The 14,747-nt window shown below is 40.0% G+C and overlaps 1 protein-coding gene across 5 annotated transcripts in view; it reads right to left on the bottom strand.

The window, feature by feature from the left end:
- The window catches only part of LOC307029008 (E3 ubiquitin-protein ligase SH3RF3-like), a 120,336-nt gene that overhangs the window by 96,454 nt on the left and 9,135 nt on the right, over positions 1-14,747 (bottom strand). The window contains exon 1 of one of the 5 annotated variants that reach the window (XM_079664547.1): positions 6,503-6,688. The exons of the other annotated variants lie outside the window; for them this stretch is intronic. Coding sequence (XP_079520673.1) covers positions 6,503-6,516 — 14 coding nt within the window. The 5' untranslated portion in view covers positions 6,517-6,688. Of the gene's footprint in view, positions 1-6,502; positions 6,689-14,747 lie in introns of those variants that run through there. 5 annotated transcript variants of the gene reach the window in all.

Here is a 14,747-nt window from a genome sequence, read left to right as displayed (position 1 = left end):
TGCCAGATAAATAACATTAAACGTTTTCAATGCACAGGCTGTTAGAGGCGCAGCTGTGTTTGATCAATGTGTATCGATTTAACATTGTCATTTGCTTTTTTTTTTTAAGTATAGGCTAGTTAGCATGTCGTTATAAAAGGGCGGCCCACTTATTTTACTGTACATCATCAGTGTATAGTTTACTTAACTTGTAGGCCTGAGAGCATAGTTAAACAATGTCTTCTGAAAAATAAGTTTGGTTAGGATATCCTGGCTTCAGCTGCTTCGATTTCTTCCATAATTTCTCTCTGTCTCCCTCAAGTTCATCAACTTAATGAAAGTTAATGCATACTAAATTGAGGTAATGCCCCATAAAACTCATCTAGGAAATGTTGGAAATATGATAGTTGCTACGTACATCCTTGCCTTTTAAGATTGAGTTTGACTTTGAACTGTTCTACTTTCTTCCAGCGTCAACCCATTCTCCTGGTTTAGGGTAGTTTGACATTTTAATGATGGTACATTTCACAAAGCAGTAAATATGAACTTGCATTCCCACTGTAAAGCTTTCCTCTTTAGTATCACATGTCATAATGGCTCATAGATCAGACGTTTGCAAAACTTTGTATCATATTATCAGTTACCTAATATGGCCCATAGTAGCCTTCTCATATCAGGAAAAGTGTCTTTTATTACATGACAACCTCATTGTATGATATAGAGCACATTGAGGATGTTTTTAAGCACGACTATTTGGCCACTCATTTTGTCAGGCAGTGAGACGAAAGAGTAAAAAAGTATTGAGATGGATGATGGATGGGGAGAAGAGTGTGTGAGATTGATTCCATTTGGGGATTTACAGCCATATAAAAACTGTGACATCTCTATCTTTCTCCCTGGAAATGAGTTGTGGAATGGATGATGATTGACCTAAAGTTTTATCTCACACACACACACACACACACACACACACACACACACACACACACACACACACACACACACACACACACACACACACACACACACACACACACACACACACACACACACACACACACACACACACACACACACACACACACACACACACACACACACACACACACACACACACACAGAGTTTCAGAACAAAGCATATGACTCAGAGGATAAGAAATAGAGTCAAACAGAGAAAACAGACTGTTATTTTTCTGTGGTTTGGTCATTTTAGTCAGTGCTGCTCCAGGCTGAACATGACTATGTTTTTTCCAACTAAGAGCCACTTGAAACAAACTTAAAACACAAACCAAGATCCAAGATGTTTTGTCTGGTTAGGGATTCAAAAACAAACATCAAAATACAACCATTGAAGGACTCCAATAAAATTAAATCAAAAAAAAACCAGCCAGAATTAAATTAATGACTTTTATAAATGCCTTAAGCCTTATCGAACTATATATATTATAAAGAGATGTGTGATGTATTTCAGCATCCTCGGGAGTCTTATTGCAAACTTGAACATAGTCACTTAATAGACATAAATGAGGCAGACTTATTGCCTCAGGTTAGGGCTGGGCGATATGGTCTCTAAATTATATCGAGTATGTGTACTCGAATACTGTGTATTCTGAAATTTCCTCTAAAACACATACACATTTTTTTATTTAACCCCTTGATGTTTACAGTCACGCCAGTATGATGATTCTAGTAGTCCCTGTAACATACAGTATGTCTGCATTAAACCATTGTTATTTATACTGTCTTCATCCGTGGTTTCTATTAAAACGATTTTAACCAACACACAAAAAATATATACTTGTGTAGCCCCACAGTTAGCTGCAGTCTAACGGTTATATTAGCCTACATATATTTGCCTTGAGTAACAGTAAGGAGGTTTGGGTTTTTTGTAGCCTCACAGTCTCAGTCACACAGGGTCTGCCACTAACTTAACATTGGATTGAGAAACTGTTTTATTGACAGTCAGTCGATGTGCACATCAGGCTATAATATAGAAAGAAATGTGGCTCATAATGTTGGCTAACTTACTTTCTGCTTCGTCATTCTGTACCATACGGGGGGTTCTGAATACATCTGTGATTTTAGCACATTTCGCTGCATCCTCCTCGCGTGCTTTTTTCTCCCTTTCCCTCTCTGCACCACCTTTCCTCCTATTTTTCGCAGGATGGGGGTCCATCCTTCCACAATTATTAAGGCTGCCGGTGTCAGTTCAGTCGGTCCAGTCCACACTAATGCAAACAGCAGCGCGCTGGTTTCGTGAGAAACGGAGTGGAACAACCATCTTCATTATTCTCCTGAAATGTAAATGTGCCCAATCGCTAGTCTGACAGGTGCGTGGTTCTCACTGCGCCTCATACTGGTGCGACTTTATTTTGGATACCTGCCTGCCGCATTCATGGATTTAGCCTGCAGTCACCGCATCTGGGCTGAATTAAACACGGGCCATGTCAGCAGGCCACATCATATTATGCCAGCGTTGCGTTCACAAGACATACAAAAATAAAAAGAACATGTTGTGCTAAGGTTTAAACTAGCTAACTTTTCTTTCGCTCTCCTCAAAACAAATGCCTCTCTGTCACTGTGCGTGTGTGTAATGTTTGTGGGCAAGTTGGGCGGGGCCTGCGTGTGTGCCTGCGTGTGTGACTGTGTCTATGAGGGAGAAAGGAAAGCTCATTTTGGCCGCGGCGGGAAACTGATTTGACAACATAATACTCGATGTTCACGATGTGGTCATTTACGACATCGCATGTAGTGCAATGCACGATGTATCGTGTAAACTCGATATATCGCCCAGCCCTACCTCAGGTTATATGACTAAATGGTATGGAAAGTGTCCAACCTTGACAAACAAAGGTAAGTATGTTAGGAAATCTTTCCACCCACAAAAAGGGATAAATTGTCCCCTCAAGCAACAGGTGGTTGATATTAGCCAGGTGGTAACCTGTTTATAATCCAAAATCCCTGCAAATGCTTTCTTTATTATCTGACATCAAATGTCAATTGGAATATTGTTTGAATTTGTATGTGTGTAGATTAAAACATGGCATATTTACAATGAATCAAATACATTACAATTTGAAGCTGATAACAAGGTTTGAACAGAACATTTCGATCCCTGTTTAGTCGATGATTTTAAGTGTCCCTACAAAAATTACTCAGTTTAATATAACATAAAACTGAAAAAAATGAATTCATGAAAAATGACATACATATAACAAATGTTCTAAAATAGTTACCAAAATCCGTGTAACATATAACCCCTGCAGCTTTACATGGATGTACGATGCAACTACACCAAAATGTTACATAGAATAAAAAGTCCATGTCTAAATCCATAATGGATGATTTTGCAGCAAAGAGAAGTAGAGGTCCAGGTCTAGAGAAATGAGTCATCAGTAGCCAACAGTGTTTGTATAACATCTTCCATGTCTCACTATTGGCAGTGACTGTTGTGTTTGGGGAAAACACACCGTGATGCCCACACTTTAAAAAGCTGAATACAAAGTGTTATCAGCAGGTGGATGTGATAAGTACCTTACATTAACAGTCAGCAAAACATGTTTTCTCTTCACACGACGCTCCTTTCAGAGTTTCTCATTGAGCAGCTCTCACTTCTCTCTTCACACTGGTACATGTGTGCACTTAAGACTCTGCAGGACAACGTCTCCGAACATGAATATCACTGACATTTTTAGAATGTCCCTCAACTACAGAGAAATCATCAACAAATAATTGATCACACAGAAAGAGTGGATTTATTATTAAATACAAATAATTCACCTAGCCCAGATATAATTTTATATTTAATAACTATGTTTTTTGATACCCAAAAGTCTACCAAAATACACGTTTTATTCAATTAAAGGTATGGTAGGTAATTCACTTCAGCAACACTTATTTTTGTTATATTCCTTGGAATGCCCTTAACATCCCGATAGCAGTGAATAAATTAAATGCTTTGACAATAAATATATACAAATATTTCATCTGTGGAAGCTGTGGCGCTGTAAAAAGCTAGACCAATTATCTGCCTCGGCCCGCGGCAGATAACTGGATGGCCTACCTGCCTGTCAGCCTTCCATCTGTGCACCAACTTATCTCGTGCCCTCATTGGTCATGTGTGCGTTTGTGTGTGTTGGACGAGGGGCTCTGTAAGGAAGTCTGAAGGAAGGGGCAGATTTTTTTCGGTTGTGTATTTTCAAATTCTAGCGCACTCGAGCTGGTTTCTCCATTCTTACCTACCCTACCTTTAAGGTGTGTGTGATTGATATCATATGACCATCTAGTTATATTTTAACAACTCATATAAATAAAATACAAATAGTAACAGTTCCAGTTCCATTGGAATTTCAAAATGAAGGCGTATGTTTCCACTTTTATTCAATGATCTTGGCTCATTGATCATCATCTATATATTGATCTAGATTGATGGATAGTAACACCATTACATTTTGTGCTAGTGCCTCATGTGTACTTTTTTATTGTATTATCTCAATTAGAACACAGGTTGAACATGTTTCTTTTAAACATCCGCTCCTGTCTCTTTTTCATGAACAGAGCCGCTTTATGTAACGTGATGTACATTTGAGCACCCGGCTGGTCTGTGCATGTTACTATGGCAACATGTTGATATGTCTCATCATCTTATCAGTCACTTTCTTCCTCTCTCTTCATCTCTTTACATATCTATTTGTTTCTTAAGTGACATTTAATAGAAAGGATAAACAGGTCATAGGTCAGATGTTTACAAATCAAGTATCTGAGAAAATGTTCAGTGTCTCTGGAGAGAGTTGAGCTTTTCCATCTAAGAGCAGAGGGTCATTGTCCCAGTGTTCCCATTGTTCCCAATCCAAACAGAACACAGCCTGATGGACGGAGGCTGGTATTTAACCTCGCTGCGCTCTGCTTACATAATCCCTGTCCTGGAGGAAGAAACTGCCAGATCTGTCTTTCACACACACACACACACACACACACACACACACACACACACACACACACACACACACACACACACACACACACACACACACACACACACACACACACACACACACACACACACCAGACCCGGAGCCTAAAATGCTCTACAGTAACTGCCTATAGTCTTTAGCGTTTTTTATGACACACTACAAGCCCTTTGAACACACACACACACACACACACACACACAATCATTCTCCAACCTGAAGTCCAGAACTGTAAGGCTTGACAAATTATGCGTAAAAACTTAAAGCAGCCAAACAACACACACATGCCTAAAATAATTTAAATACATACTGAACAAAATAAAACAATACCTTATTTATATCTAACTACAATAGGAAACCACTTCCATACCCCATGGCTACATGCATATGCCAATACAAATATACACACACACATAGCATTCATTTGAAAATAAAATACAGAGACACACACACACACACACACACACACACACACACACACACACACACACACACACACACACACACACACACACACACACACACACACACACACACACACACACACACACACACACACACACACACAGAGAGAGAGCCAGGAGTGGATGTTTGGTCACAGACGTCAGAGTGGAAAGCTGATCACAGTTGTACTGCAGCCATGAACACAGGATCAGACTGTGTCCCGAAATAACCTGATGTGTTCTTATCTGACCCCCATAAATTAATGCAGCACGTATTTATGACGAATATCACATTCATCCTCGTGGAAAATAACATTATTCCTGCAGTCACAAAGTGTTATGAGTCATACTCATTAGAGAGAGTGTATGGTGGCCATATGGCTGTCCATGAAAACTTCAATCACATTGTAGTAATGTTCATATTCCTGTTACTACATTACATTACATTGCATTTAGCTGACGCTTTTATCCAAAGCGACTTACATTAAGTGCATTAGACCAAGATACAGACTTGAAGAAAACAGAATCATATAAGTACATCAGGTTTCATAGAGCCAAAACATTAAAAGTGCTACCCAATCAGCTTTAGATAAGCCAGTGCTTAGTTAGTATGTAAGAGCTTTGTTAGTAATTATTTGTTAGTAATTATATTGCTCGAAGTGGAGTCGAAAGAGATGAGTTTGTGAAGATGTGTAGGCTATCTGCTATCCTGATTTCAATGGGGAGCTCATTCCACCATTTTGGAGCCAGGATAGCAAACCCACGTGTTTTTGCTGATGGGGGGGGAGGGGGGGAGGGGGGGGGGGATACTAATATGGATATTATATATGCTTAGTATGTTTGTGTTGGTGTCATTTCAAGCAAATTTTAACCACCTCACTATTAGCCAATTAAATGGATTTATGGATTTAAAATTGGTTCAAGATTGAATTTCAATGACTCAATACCGTGATAACATTTTCCTTTTTATGTGATCTTGTTTTTTGCAGTCTTTAGTGCTCTTTTCTTGACATAATAAATGTAGTTAGTTAATGAAAGACATTCAAAGTGCTGTAAGGTCCAATTACCCTGACATTGTACAGAAAAACCCTTCAGGAGGGACTGAACTACCTCAGAAAGTTCATTCGAGCCTACGAGGGAAGTAGAAAGAAGAGTGGAAAAGAATGATTCCTCAAAGATCCATAAACACTGCCGGTGATAAATTGAAGTTGAGAGCTGTGAGAATGAACAGCAGGTCGATGAAGAGGGAGACCTGTTTTTGCTGCCATGTTTCCAAATTCTCTTCAGATGTGTGTGTATCTGTGTGTGTGTGTGTGTGTGTGTGTGTGTGTGTGTGTGTGTGTGTGTGTGTGTATATATATATATATGTGTGTGTGTGTGTGTGTGTGTGTGTGTGTGTGTGTGTGTGTGTGTGTGTGTGTGTGTGTGTGTGTGTGTGTGTGTGTGTGTGTGTGCGTGCGCGTGAGTGTGTGTGTGTGTGTGTGGTGATCTCTTGTCTCTACTCTAGCCAAGACTCTGTTTCCTGCCAAATCTAAAGCGGGTGGTGGGTGAATTTCAACATCTCAGCATTGCACCGAAAGATGAGGAGGTGGAGGACTGAGGAGGCATTTCTGCAACAAGACAGGAAGGAGCTGTAACATATTACCACTCACACACACACCTGCACTGCCTGACACCTGGAGAAACCACAGTGTGTTTCCACAAAACTATGTCCCCCAAGAGAACCGTTCCAATTATTCAAGCACATCACCAGTGGAACTTCAGCTGTAACTACAACCGACACACGCATTACGTAGAAGCTCCTGGAGGAGACAGCTGAATAAAACTACCAACAGTCACAGAATATGACTTGTAACACTTTTTTCCTACACTGTAGAAGACTGTTTAAGGCAGCTATGGGTAATTTTACACTGTGACAGTCTCTGTTTTTTGTCTGAATGGTGCTGGTTTCATCAGCCAGCCAGAAAAATGTAATGTGATGCCAAGTGCAGAAGAGAAAGGGCTATTAATCCCTCTTGGGGAAATTCAATTATTTCACTCTGTTTGTTATTTATTACACATTCACAGGAAATAGACACAAATGTATTGGGAAGATGCCGGAGTGACGGAGCTGCCACATAGTCGTGCTTGAAGCAATTGGGGGTTAAATGCAGCATTTTCCATATAATTGTATCCCAACGGAACAACCCCGCCAGGCCAAAACATTTTTTTTTTTAAATGCCAAAATAAAGCAATTTCCATTGCAATTTTTCCCCTGTATTCATTCTGCAGGAAGCACTGCCATGTTACAATGGACAGGGCGATTTTCTGTAGTTACTCCACATTAACAACAGTACAGTTGAATGTCCGTTTAAGTGACTTAAAAAAACATTGTTTGTAATATACAGTGCCATTTCTAAAATGCATTTGGCTAGAGAATATTGGGTTAAAATAAAGATTAGTGCTGCATTTATGACTATCACTGATGATCATAAAGTAGCTAAGAAGCCTATTTTGTCTAGTGGGCTATGATTAAATTGTCATGCAGTTTCAAAGCTATTCATATGTAAGTTTAAATGAAAACTATAGACGGAAAAGTTATTATATGAAGTAGTTGCTTGACACATATAATGCAGCATTTAAGCATTTTGTTGTCGAAATTGCTTATTTAAAACATTTGTTTTAGCATGTGACACTTACAGTCACACTGAACGACAGTTGTAACATTTTTGTGTGAGGAAAAATACAATTAGTGTGATGTGCTGTTTCTGTAGTGTAAATGGATATTACAAATGTTATTTTCTCTTTTACAATAAACCACATAGTGTTGAATAGGCACCATTAGAGACAAAGAAATACCTATTGTGTGTTTTGTATTCCTCTTGGAAAGTACTGATGTTATGTTGCAGCGGCCCTATAACTGTCTGTGTGGCCGCTGGAACTGACATAATCATTTTATAAAATTCATGGCACATGGACAAGGGATGCTTTCCTTGCATACAAAATATCCAACTGATATTTGTTCTATTGGCAATAGTCAGAAAGAACTGCCAATAATAGATTTAGAAAACTTAATTTGCGTATTGACTACCCATCCTGATGTTGTCATTGCATGTTCATGGTGCCATTTTTCCATTTCAACCTAATAATATGCCACCATTACTCAGAAATGTATTGGCTTGACCAGTAGATTGACATCTCACCCTAATCTCCATAGTAACAATAGGACCGGGAGTGAGGGGGTTAACCCTTAACCTGATGTGTATGTGCCCATGTGTGTATTTGTGCAACTGGGGGATGGGATTGATGGGATTCCACCCATACACCCGTGGGAATGGCAGTCAAGCTACAAAGCTTGTTTAGGCTTTAACACCCATTACACATCCACCCTCCAAACTAAACACACACACACACACACACACACACACACACACACACACACACACACACACACACACACACACACTCACACACACACTATCTCATAACACCATCACCCGAGCTATAAACTGCCCTCACCCGCCACCCTGCCTCCATCCATCAATCCATCATCTGACCCAGCTCCTTCCATCTTCCTGTCTGTATCAGCAGGATGGTGACAGGGCCGAGGAAGGGACTGATGCAAGGTGACATCACCGCCAATCAGGTCAACATGAACACAAGTAGTGGGGCATCACTGATATGTAAAGGAAGTAGTAGGGACATGCTACCTGTACGAGATTAGGAGTCACTCATCTCCTGATTCTGATTTAAAATCAGCTTACAGTAAATAGCAAGCAAGTTATTTCATCCATTGGTTTCTTGGCAATTATCCCACAACTTGCATTGCTCAGATCCAGTTTTACCACAAGCGGATATTACCAGGCTTTAAAATAAGTAAAACAAAACAAAACATTTGATTGGTAATCTTATTTGGACCAGCTGGGCTGCCAGGAAACTATTGGACTTTGGATCATTTATCTTTTATTGAATAGTTTAGTACCACCCTATATTTCAATGAAGAGTAAAGATAAATGCACTTGCAGAAGCTTTTCTAGGCAGATAAAAGAAAAGAAAATAATTCTGGAGGAAACTTTAACACAGTACATTTTTGGTAAAAAACCGGTTTAGACTACAAAATGTTAGTAGCTGTGGGCAGCTTTATTGCAAACCATCCGAAATCCATTTTGTGGCTTGTGTCTACTAGGGAAACAGTTAATTGGTAAACAAAAACACAAGCATGGAAATATATGAATGCGTACTGCTGTATATGTTTGCATACACACACTTGCACACACACACATGCAGCACAACAGCATAATCCCCAAGAGCTCCCAGGAGATGCAGAGCATAGTTGTCTAGTTTTAACTACTGCTTAAATGTCAGTGCGGGCATTTGTGTGTGTGTGTTTGTAGAGGGAAGCTTCATTATGTGGTAACACTGAAATTAATTACGTTTTCTTCACACAAACATCAGAGAAAAAGCAAAAAGGAGATGTGAAAGAATGAGTAAAGAGCGACAGAGGAGATGTGTGTGTGTGTGTATTTAATAATCTGGGTTGGAAAGGCAAAAAAGGTAGATTTTTTTCTCTCTCACGCACACAGCCACAAACCATTCATCTTCTCAAGACTATCTCTCTGGACACATTTCTAACTCTTTGCGTGTGTGTGTGTGTGTGTGTGTGTGTGTGTGTGTGTGTGTGTGTGTGTGTGTGTGTGTGTGTGTGTGTGTGTGTGTGTGTGTGTGTGTGTGTGTGTGTGTGTGTGTGTGTGTGTGTGTGTGTGTGTGTGTGTGTGTGTGTGTGTGTTGGGCCTACAATGTCAGGCCTTCGTTCAGTATTTATGAAGTGAGGAGGGTTATGTCGAGGTAATGACTGAGAGCTTGTTGTTTACTGTCGCAGATCTAATGAATGTGCATGCACGTCCTTTTTTGAGCATGGGTGTGTGTGTGTTTGTGTGAGAGGAGAGACACAGCAAAAATTAGGCTTTCCGCTCTGTGTTATTGTAAAAGTGTGGGAGATATCCAGATTAACTATGAATGGAGATACAGACCGCGTATGCATTTTTCTAGTGAGTTTTAGAGTGAACATGTTGGTCTATACTGTAGCACTTCTTCAAAGGGCCGCTGTTGGACTTGGTTTTAGGGTTAAGGTAAGGCACTTTGCCTGTGTCTGTGGTGTGTGTGTGTGTGTGTGTGTGTGTGTGTGTGTGTGTGTGTGTGTGTGTGTGTGTGTGTGTGTGTGTGTGTGTGTGAGAGAGGATTATGTGGGCTTCCACAAAGGAAATAGTCTGTTACCAATCCCTGTAATGATCCTTTTAGCCTGTGTCTTTTGTGTCATATTGTACTAAGGACACACACACGCAGACATTGGAATGACAGGGCAAAGCAACGTCTCGCTCCAGAGATCAAAGCATGGGGCATCGTTGCTGTTATATACGTTACTGTGGCAACCTCGGGCGTCACCACAGCAACCCCAGGTAAATACAGGTAAGAGGGAACATCAAGGGTTGGGGTCATTATGGGACACTGCTTTTTATGAGAACTGGACTGGAGGGCTTCAAACAGTCAATGGTTATAGGTTTATGGTAGGTTTAATACAGTTTGCTAAGTGATGGATTATTGATTATTGACTACATTGGGTGTTTAACAGGAATTGATTTAGATGTTTCATTTCTATTGAACGAGCTCTGCAGTCTTATCACATCGATGAGTATCCGAAGATAACACCATTCTGGCTAGTTATCTGGATTCTTGTTTCTGCATGAACGTTAAAATGATCAAAACAAACATTGTTTAATACTTTTAGCACAGAGCAAAACTGATACTTTCCCAGAAAGAAAGCTTTTTGCATACCAAGCAGAAACCTGGGTCAGTCCCTTAAGTGCAAAAGAGGGACAATGTAATCAATTAGGCTCCATTCTCAAAGAACAATACACTCCTTCAGGACGTATACCTGCCAAGGCAGACCAGCAAAGGCCAGTCAAAATTCATGAATTAATGAGAGTCTCACTAGTGTAGTTGCTGGGTACAGTTTTAATAACATTGTAATGCCTCATGTGTAGACTTAAGAATTCGCCTATTCCAAAACGTTTCCAATTTTCTGACAAGTTATCAAATTAAACCAAATCAAAACAAAAGGCTCATTCTGTACTGTGGGAAAATTAGATCATTGTACTGGTTTTGCTCCGTATCTGTTACATTTGTCCAATGCGTTGATATGGCAAGAAACGACGGAGTGAAGAACAATGACTTTGAAGAGTTTTTCTAGTTAGCATGCTAGAAAGCACTTACAGATTATGTACATCCTAAATGGGTGCCTAATCCTCCAAAGATGTTATGTCAATGATAGAATAGTTGGTGATTGAGACTGATTCATTCAGCAGAATACGTACAATTATAGACGAACAGGGCACAAAGCAGATTTCTGTTGAATAAGATACAAGTATTTGATCAGAAAAAAAGGAAACACTTTTTAAAATGCTGGGTTGAGAAGTACCTTTCCATTAACTTGGTCTAAGGTCCATGGAACAACATTTCCAAATTCTATTGAAGTCTGGTTACATATTTCTTGGGATCACATTAAAAACAAACAACAAACAGAAAATCTGAAAGCATGACCTCCTTGGCAACAGCTACAAGAGCAGTCACCATAGCTACAGGAAGTGTGCAGTATCTGCTGCTGTGATGTTACTAAAGACCTTAGGAAACCTGGATTATGATCACATCGTTTACCTGTGTAATGTCAGGAAATCATATCCACTCTCCTCTACCATGACAAATGACTTGCATTCGGATGAAGTTTGAAAATTCAATTTTTATGCTCATATGCCATGAATCTGAATGAGGATTTGGATCTAAACAGAGTATTGATCAGCAGTAGTGCAATTCAAATAATAAGTGGGTTTATTATAATATTAAAAAATGTGTATGAATTTACAGTAAGCAACACCATTTGATATACTAATAGACAGAATACACTGATACTGGTTCCTGATGAGCATCTTGTCTTAACTCAGAAAAAAACCCACGATATGTCTCATAAAAATGTATTCCAGTGCTATTATTCAGAGTACATGACACTGCTACATTGTTGAAACACCTCTTCTGTTTGCATACTGTAGTCTAGGTGTCTTCGCACTGCTGTCTGTGAACGGGGGAACAAGTGGCGAGTCATCTCTGCAACAGCTGATAAACAACACTGCAGCTGAGGGACGAGCTGAGGCGCTGCCAGACTCATCAGCTGCTAAACAGGCGCAACATTTCTGCTTTGTGGGTAAAAAGAGCAACAACCAAGAGGACAAGATCTACCAAATCAAACAAGAGATTTTTCAGCCAAATTACATCACAACCTGTTTAGTTTCATCCTTCTAAGTCTTGTGTTTTGAGTGTTTTTTTCTGTTATCAAACAGGCCCCAATTAAATTAAATTCCTCAAGGCTGTTCCACATGTTTGGGATCTTCATGCACTGTGGAGGCATACAACAAAAAGTGTTTCTTCAAGAATTCGAAGTAGCACAGTCAGGTTTATAAAAAATGGTCATTAAAGCAGTTAGGAATTCCTTTAACTTCACACAGAGCTAGGCAAAAAAAAGGAATTGATCAGCCTTGGTAAACTCTTATTGGTCGAGGCACAACGTCAGCAACACAGGCACAAACAACACAAACAGCTGACTCAGCACTTCGGGCTGTTCCGCTATTTCCATAGCAACCCATTAATTCTCATCTACAACCCTCAACACCTGATGGAGAGTGTTTGTGTTTGACCCGTGTGACTCATTCAGTTACAACGGATGGTGTGTGTGTGTGTGTGTGGCGGTACTGCATTAGTGTGTCCCTCAAAGTCAGATTTAACTCCCTTTGCAAGACCCCCGCTCTTTGAGTGCAGGGGGCTGCACTTACAAAGGCACAGACACACCCACACACACACACCAAGTTAGAAGAGATTAATTCACACTTTCATCACCAAGCCATGGTCCCAAGGGGGGCTAGAGGAGACTTGGGCAAAGTGTCTGCAGAGGAGAAGGTAATGGGTTATACATGTAGGGGTGTGTGTGTGTGTGTGTGTGTGTGTGTGTGTGTGTGTGTGTGTGTGTGTGTGTGTGTGTGTGTGTGTGTGTGTGTGTGTGTGTGTGTGTGTGTGTGTGTGTGTGTGTGTGTGTGTGTGTGTGGGTGGGTGTGTGCGTGCGTGTGTGTGTATGTTGTGTGTGTCCGCAGTTAAAATGCTCTCCCTATACGGGTAATAAAACCAACACAGCCTGGCCACGGTACAGGCGACGATGTGCAATGTGTATATTTCTGCGTGTGTGTGAATGTGCATGCTTCTACATTTCCCTCTCTGTAGGTTAACTCCTTCAGCCATACAACTTCCCCAAATGTCCCTTATTTCATAAAACATTACAATCTCCAATATGTCCTGGCTCAAGCCTTTCAATTAAGATATTTCTTGGCCTCTTTAGAAAGAGTATTTCTCAAAAAGAGAACTATAGTGTAGCATTCCTCTTTAGTATGTTCATTTTTTTCTTCATGTACCAGACATCTAGGTCGCACTATGGGGACCGTTAAAGTTTATTGAGTGAATTGAAATGGAGGGTTAAGTATTAGAGGAAATGTCACTGCGGGTTTGGATTCCTGTTCATCGCCATAAATGAGTGACTGCTCACTGCTGCTGCACTTCATCACACCATTGCGCTCCGCTGCTTCAATCAATGGCCAGTCTGCCTGATAGTTTCTGTTGTACTGAGGAGGGGTGTGTGCAGGCTGATTGCAACGCCTTTGTTATCCCGGTGGTTCAGTGCATCCCTCTTATTGGAATCATCACTAAACTCAGAGAAAAAGCTGCTGGATGAGAAACATGAACACACCTGCCCACGACCCTCATGCACTCCAACTCTGAGAAATCCCTTTGTGTTTAGGAGTAATCACACAACAAAAGCTCACCTTAGACAAATACAGTAAATCTGTCTTTACAAGTCACAACATGGAGTTTTGACGATAGAAAACTTGTATTTTTTCCAAGGCAAAAAGCTGGGAGTGAGGTGAGGTCATGCCTTTTGCTTCTTGTTATCTGCAAAGCATGTATTTTTTCAAATGACCATAGCTGTTAATCATGATAAACAGCTGTCAATATAGATTGCTAATGGAATATGTTGGGATGTTTTGGCGAAATACGATATTTTGTCATTTTATAAAATATGCCTTTATTTTCACTGATATTGTGATAGAGCTGCAATGATTAATCAACTAATCAAATTGATTAAAAGAAAAATGATTGCCTACTTGTGTATGTTGATAATTAAAAAACACGCTTTTTCCGACTCTACAAGATGTTGATTGCGTATATTCATTTGTTTTATATCATGAATATACAGTATCTTAGGTTTCACATTGACCAAACAAGA

The sequence above is a fragment of the Notothenia rossii genome, assembly GCF_949606895.1.
Source record: "Notothenia rossii genome assembly, chromosome: 2".
Lineage (NCBI taxonomy): Eukaryota > Metazoa > Chordata > Actinopteri > Perciformes > Nototheniidae > Notothenia > Notothenia rossii.
The sequence above is the reverse complement of the archived record's forward strand: the minus strand, read 5'-3'. Positions and strand labels throughout refer to the sequence as shown.